This window comes from Macrobrachium nipponense, chromosome 21 (assembly GCF_015104395.2).
Source record: "Macrobrachium nipponense isolate FS-2020 chromosome 21, ASM1510439v2, whole genome shotgun sequence".
NCBI classification, from domain to species: domain Eukaryota; kingdom Metazoa; phylum Arthropoda; class Malacostraca; order Decapoda; family Palaemonidae; genus Macrobrachium; species Macrobrachium nipponense.
In genome coordinates this window covers 35,141,379-35,148,878 of record NC_087212.1, presented here as the reverse complement: position 1 = coordinate 35,148,878, position 7,500 = coordinate 35,141,379, and the positions used below count along the sequence as shown (strand labels likewise).

The 7,500-nt window shown below is 40.6% G+C and overlaps 1 protein-coding gene across 5 annotated transcripts in view; it reads left to right on the top strand.

The window, feature by feature from the left end:
- The window catches only part of LOC135197915 (glycoprotein-N-acetylgalactosamine 3-beta-galactosyltransferase 1-like), a 497,298-nt gene that overhangs the window by 464,036 nt on the left and 25,762 nt on the right, over positions 1–7,500 (top strand). For all 5 annotated transcript variants that reach the window (XM_064225155.1, XM_064225157.1, XM_064225156.1 and 2 more), the window contains one exon: positions 6,464–6,628. In XM_064225155.1, coding sequence (XP_064081225.1) covers positions 6,464–6,628 — 165 coding nt within the window. The remainder of the gene's footprint in view (positions 1–6,463; positions 6,629–7,500) is intronic.

Genomic DNA, 7,500 nt, shown 5'->3' with positions numbered 1-7,500 from the left:
TACCTCGCATGAAAACTGTAGTAGGAGCTTATCTCTCTCGCCATTGGTCAGCTTGGCAGGAGAGAGCGGTGGATGCTTGGGTAGGGAGGTCCTGAAGGTAGGTTACGAAATCCCTTTTGTTTCGAGACCTCCACTTTCCAATCGTCCTCTTGAGTTCAGCAGTTATTCCCCTCACTCAATCAGGGGTCAACCCTTGGAGAAGGAGCTTTCAGCCCTCTTGGAGAAGGATGCCATAGAGCGAACTCCTCCTTCTCGCAGGTTTTACCCACGAGTGTTTGTATTTATAGAGTCCTCGGGTGCCTGGCACCCCATCATAGATCTTTCTGTCTTGAACAAGTTCATTCTAAAGTCCAAGTTCCGGATGGAGACGGTTCAGACTGTTCTTCCATCCGTCAGGAAGGGGGACTGGATGATTTCCATCGATCTGCAGGATGCTTATCTGCAAATCCCCATCCATATGAAGAGCAGACCTTACTTTTGGTTTCTCACGGACTTGGGAGTTTTCCAGTTCAAGACCCTTTGTTCTGCCTCACCACTGCTCCACAGGTCTTTTCTCGGGTGATGGCTCCTGTTTCGGCTATTCTGCATTGGTTAAATGTAAGGATGCTTTGGTATCTGGACGATTGGCTAGTCAGGCCGACTCTCTAGAAAAATGTTTCCGGTTGAGGGAGATAGTTCTGTCTCTGTGTTGAGTTGGGCATTCGTGTCAGCTTCGACAGGTCCAATCTCATCCCTTGCCAGACCCTGACTTATCTGTGGATTGTTTTTAATTCCCAGATTTTGAGGGCTTCTTCCTCTCAGAAACGGATAGACAAGCTTCTATGTCTGGCAGAAGAAGTTCTGTCCTCCGTAACGCAGCCAGTTGCTCTTTGGAGGACCCTCCTGGGTCATTTGCCATCCCTCATCCAACTGGTTCCCGAAGTTCGTTTCAGAATTAGGTCCCTTCAGTTGACACTTCTCCAGTCATGAGATTTCGTGTCCGAGGACACAATAGTCGCCTCCTATCCACAATGTCGGAAGGATCTCCATTGGTGGATGCAAGTTCACCGCCTCAAGTCAAGGACGTCTCTTCTTTCAGTTCCGCTGGATTTAATGTTTTGGTCAGATGCCTCGGATCAAGGTTGGGGCGCGCACCTGGGCTCTGAAGCTGCTTCAGGCCTTTGGTCAGAAGAAGAGAGGATCATGTCAATAAATTGGAGGGAACTAAGGGCAATGTACCTAGGCCTTCTTTCATTTCAGGATCAACTGTTGGAGTCGGTTGTAGCAATCTTCGTCGACAACACCACAGCAGTCTTGTACTTAAGAAACCAAGGTGGCACACAGTCGGACCTTCTCACTCAAGAAGCCCGATCAGTCCTGTGTTGGGCAGAAGACAGGAGAATTACGTTGGTCCCTCAGTTTATCCAGAGCCATCACAACGTCTAAGCAGACGCCTTGTCGAGACCAAACGAAGTTCAAGGGTCAGAATGAACACTTCGCCAGGAAGTCTTCGACAGCCTCGGAAAGAAATGGCCTGTTACAGTCGATCTGTTTGCCACCCCACTGAATTTTCGGTGCCAGATCTTCGCCCTTTACCAGACTCCTCAGAGTGCCAGGACAGACGCTCTTTTGCAGGACTGGGAGGGCCTTCAAGCATATGCATTTCCTCCGTTTGCTCTGGTGAGGGCATCCCTTAACAAAGTGAGGGCAACCAAACGTCTGGATCTTGCCTTGATCGACCCCTTCTGGCCACAGAAGGAGTAGTTTCCCGACCTACTGGAAGCACTGATGGAGCCCGCCATTTGACAGAGACCAGATCTTCTCAAACAAGCTCATTTTCGTCGGTTCCATCAGAGGCTCCAGATGCTTCATCTTCATGCCTGGAGATTGTCAGGAGATTCTCCAAGCACAAAGGGTTCTCCTCCAGAGTGGCTCGACAGTTGGCTCTTGGCAGACGGCAATCAACTAGAGTAAATTATCAGGCTAAATGGTCGGTTTTCAGACGCTGTAGGTCTCAAAGGCATTCAATTTCTAGACCTCCCTTACCAAAAATAGTGGAGTTTTTAGTTCACCTCCCTTACCAAAAATAGTGGAGTTTTTAGTTCATTTACATCATGCATTAAGGGTTAAAGGTCGATGCTTTCGTACGTTTTTAAGGCGAGGCTCCCTGAAATCTCTTCTTCTTATGCCATTAGAGACTTAATTTGATCTTTTTCCCTATCTCGACCCAGTCTGCAGTGTTCTCAGACATGGGACGTTAATAAAGTCCTTCAAGCCTTTATTCCCTCCGTTTGAGCCTCTGAATATGGCCAATTTTAGGGACCTCTCTTCCAAGACACTTTTCCTTGTCTCGCTGGCTACAGCCAAGAGGGTGGGTGAATTGCAAGCACTTTTTTTTTTTTTTTTTTTTTTTTTTTTTTTTTTTTTTTTTTTTTTTTTTTCTGGTTGCCAGATCTGGACAAGACATGATTTTGTCATAGCTTCCTCAATTTGTCGCAAAGACTGAATGGTCTGTTAATCCCATTCCCAGGTCTTTCATTCTGAAGTCGCTGGTCGACTTTGTCGGTAATTTGAATGAGGAATTAGTTCTTTGCCCTATTAGGGCACTCTCATGCTATTTACATCGCACAAAGGACATTGAGGGTCGTCCTCTTCATCTGTTTGTTTCACCCCGAAATGTCAAGAGACTTATGTCAAAGAATGGTGTATCCTTTTTCCTCAGATCTTATTGTTAAAACTGGCGGTACGGCTGCCTGTGAAGGCCAGGCGCCGAGAGTACACAGTATTAGAGCAGTTGCTACATCAGCAGCTTTTATGAAGAACGTCTCTGTTGCCAAGGTGCTTGAGGTAGCAACTTGGCGTTCTAATTGTTTTTGCCTCTTTTTACTTGAGGGATATATCTCTAGTTCTAGGCGACCTTCGTTCTTTGGGCCCGTTTGTGATGGCAGGACAGGTCGTCAGATGGAATTAGGTGGTCTTCCTATTTTATGATTGGTTGCTACCTGTATCTTATTTTTGTTGTATTTGTATTTTTTGTTTTTGCATTATAACTTTTGGGGCAGTTTTCGGTTTAGTTATAATGGGTATTAGGCAGTTTGATATTTATAGGTGTTGTTGATGACATACGGACTGGCTGCTTGACTACTCACGCTGCTTCCATTGTCAGTCTGACATTGGACCAGCCACTGGGTTGTCGGCACTGGCAACTATGCTTCTCCCAAAGTCGATGCTGACTTAGGACTAGCCACTGGGTCACCTGTCCTGATGACTTACACTTCTTCCATTGTCTTTCTGGACAGGGAAGTAGTCAATGGATCGTCTGCTGTCATCTGGTGATTTGTTCACCATCTACTTTTTGTCTTGCCTGTTTCTCGGAGTCAGACACTCATGCAAGATCAGGCGACATTTAGTAGCTCAGAGTTTCTTGTTGACTAAATCAGTTGCTTTGATACACCCTCCGACGATCGTTTAACATGAGACCAGTTTGGACTGTCAGGCACTCATCTTCCGGGACTGAGTCACCTTTTGCTCTGGCCTCCTTTCTCTTAGCACCAGAAAGCTCGAGTCAGGAGTTGCTCATGAGCTTATATCGCTGCTGGCGACATTGGGTTGCGTTGATACACCCCCAATGTTCGCTTAGCTTTGAATTGCCCAGGCAGTCCAGGCACTCATCCTTTGGGAAAGAGTTGCCAGTACCTGCTCCTCTCTCTTGGATCCAGACATTGGTGATGTTAGTGCTTGATGAAGTCATCAGGGTGCACCCTTGCTGCCCTCGATGTCGTTTGACTTGTCACCTGGTTGGTCACCTGACTTTTGTACAGACTATGCACTTACTCCTTGTCCTTTACTACTGCAGTTCTGTGACATTATGGTAGGAGACTTGAGTTCTTAGTATCTTAGACTTTGGGTTGAGTTTTTAACTCTGCATATGATATATATTCCTCGGTTTTTGTAAACTCGGAAATGCTCCATCCTGGGCCCAGCGCTGGATCGGACCCCATATCGACCGCCCAAACAAAGCATGTCATTTTCTTTCGTGATCCATTCTGCTTTTGTGTTCGTTGTTTTTGTGCTTTTTTTTTTTTATTCAAGTGCAACTGCTAAGTAAGCCATCTTGGGGCCAAAGAAAGGTCCTAGTGCTAGCCTTTCTGTAAAAAAGGCAGAATACACCATAGAATTTAAGAAAGAACTTGTAGCAAAGTGTTGGAGGAAGTTGCATGCCAATCTCAGTGAGAAAATGCCTACAACAATTGCTTCTGTTAGTAAATTTAAGGCCAGCAGAGGCTGGATTGAAAAATTCAGAAAATGAATGGGCATACATAATGTGCCTACTTCAGGGATTTAGGACATGTTGGCAAAGTGGAATGATGTGAAAAATTTTGTGGAGAATTATCATCCCAACAAAGTTGTAATCTGTCTCTCCAATATGTTTAATGACAATGTCGTATTTAACTGTCTCTGGACAGTTATATTGTGCGACAGGGGTCAAGAAACTCTCAAGCTGGTCCTAGTGCCAATAAAAAATGAAGAGGGGAAGTAACCTCACATAGTGCCAGTAAAAAACAAAGAGAACCCCAGATAGGTTCTTGATACCTGAAGTACTTCTGGAGGGAGATTCCCCTTCCAGACAATAACCTTTCCTCCCTCTCCCCTCCTCTCCGTCTTCCATACGCTAACAATTTTTTCCATAAAGATATGAGTGATGTTAAATGTTCATTTATTAATCTCATCAGTCATTTATATGTATTTTCATTGTTTTCTGTATGTAAAACAGGTTATTCCGTATAAAATGTATTTTTTAAAATATTTTTGGGGATCCGGAATGCATTACCTAATTGTATTTACATTATTCCTCAAGGGAATTATTGTTTCGGTTTTCATGGGAAGTTCTGATTTTATATAGGTTGATTTATAGATTTTAGGCAAATTGCCAAGCACTGGGGCAACTAATGCCATTCAGCGCTGAAACGGAAATTGACAGTGAAAAGGTTTGAAAGGTGTCACAGGAGGAAAGCCTCGCATTTGCACCATGAATCAATTGTTAGAAGAGGGTGGAAAGTAAGATGGTATGGGAGGTTCTGGAACGGATTATGTACGAAAACCAGGGTTCCACTGTATATTATATAAAATTAAGATAACTACAAAGTATAAGTCTTCATACAGTTGGTAGCCTGTATGTGAGACTAATTACTTAAGACAAAATCAATGCATAACTGCCAGAATTCAGATGAACCGATCTAAAATTAATCAAATGTTATTTTTTGTGGAAATTTAAAGTAATATGTTTCATTGTGCACAAAATTACAGTAAAATACAAAAGAATATTACAAATAATACAGGATTTTACATAGCAAAAAAAAAAAAAAAAAACTGGTCATAAAACATTTGATGAATTTTTTAACATTTCTGGACCAGTAGTACTCTCACCTCTGGCTTTGGTGTTTGTTGCTTTGTTTGTTAGAAAGATGAGAAAAATACCACTTAACTGTAGTGTATCATATCATCATCATTATAAACCTTTTCACATCAGCTGCATATCCCCTCACTTTGTTTGGTTTGATGAAGTGTTGGTATGTAAGGGATGTTTTTACATGCTATAATACAGTACAGTACTTTGAATTTTAATAACTGAGGTAAATTTTTATGTTACAGAAATTACAGTTGCAATCAGGGTTCAGAGAAGCTTAGTTTAAAACTGCCATTGAAATGTGGTATTAGTATACTATAAATATTTGTGTTTGTTTGTGTATTAAATACTGAAACAAATGCAAAAATGTTTTCATTCAGCTAATGTAATTAAAACTGTCCTTCATTAATTGTGTAAGTATATGAAAACATTTAGGAAATTCAAATTTTGAAAAATTATTTTTTGTGAAAAGAAGGAAAATGAGGTTGTGGCAAATGTTCCTGATGAAAACTGACATTGAGTTTGAGCATTAACTTTAGTTTCCTTGTTTTACTTAGGCACCAGTTTTCCCTGAATCACTGTTATATGAAACATCAACCCTGGACTATTTTTCTGCGGTAGGTATTTGGTCTTAAGGATAGCATTGTCCAGCTTACTCAAAGCTCGATGTCTAACAACATACCATGTATAGATACTAATCAAGGAGATAAGATCTTCCTTTGGTAACACCAGAGTATTCATAACCACAGTTACTTCAGTTATATACAGGAGTATTGCACTTTTGAAATAAAAATTTATTGCCAATGAGACAGGCACCTTGAATACTTTTATTTCATTAAGGCTTGAACTGATTGAAGGAATTCACAACGGTCTCTTCCAGGCCTTAATATTAGGAAGGGGTTCGTTGGTCTAAATAGTGAGACTTCAAAGACCTTTATATAAAATAACCTTAATCTTCCTCCTCAGGCCACATCATTTCTGATATTTCCTCCTTATTTTCAGATATCTCTTTTGGTTTAAAATTTACTCTTAAGTTAGAATGAATGTTTAATTTTATTTTGACCTTTTTCCCTACAGGGTTTTGACTGCTGTTCTGACACTGCAATTTCCTTCCATTATGTACCACCTAACAAGATGTATGAACTGGAGTATTTATTATATCATCTACGTCCGTACGGTATAGTTCACAGAGATCCTTTCCCACCTCCTCTTCCACCTGACAAGAGTAGCATTCCAAAATCGGTTAGTATGAGGTTTCTTATTCTTGTAACTTTAGGAAATGGAGAAGGGTAAATGACTTTCAGGTAAATTTTAATTTTCATATACACAGAACTAATGAGATGCAACCCTTCTCTTATGGGTTGTCCATCAGTCTGAGCTGGAACAGCCAGTGAATCTTGGTAAACAAGGTAGTTAACCCTTAAACGCCGAAGCGGCAAAATAAAAATTGTCTTCCGTGTGCCGGGGGGGTTTCGGAGTGAGTGCGGAAGCGGAAATTTTTTTTTTTTCAAAAAATCACAGCGCGCTTAGTTTTCAAGATTAAGAGTTTATTTTTGGCTCCTTTTTTTGTCATTGGCTGATGTTTAGTATGCAACCATCAGAAATGAAAAAAATTATCATTATCATATATAAATAATGTGCAAAAACGAAATTTCATATATAATTGATTCAAATCGCGCTGTGCGCAACACGGTTAAAGGTAACAAGTTACTTTTTTTTCGTTGTGATGTACACTAAATTGCAATCATTTTGGTATGTAACACATTGTAAAACGATAAAAGCAACACAGAGAAAATATTATCACAAAATAATGCATGAATTCGTAACGCGGACGTAAAAAACATTTTTTTTTTTAAATTCACCATAAATCTACATACTATTGTGCTAGAGACTTCGAATTTATTTCAAAATGAAGATAAATGATGGAATATTACGATACTGTAAGAGTTTTAGCCTACAATTGCAGTTTTCGACCATTTCGGACGAGTTAAAGTTGACTGAATGTCGAAATTGTTTTATATATTTTTTTTTTATATGCAAATATTTCGAAAATGAGAAATGCTACAACCTTCAAATATTTTTTGTTGTATTTTGCATATTTTTGCGCACATTTT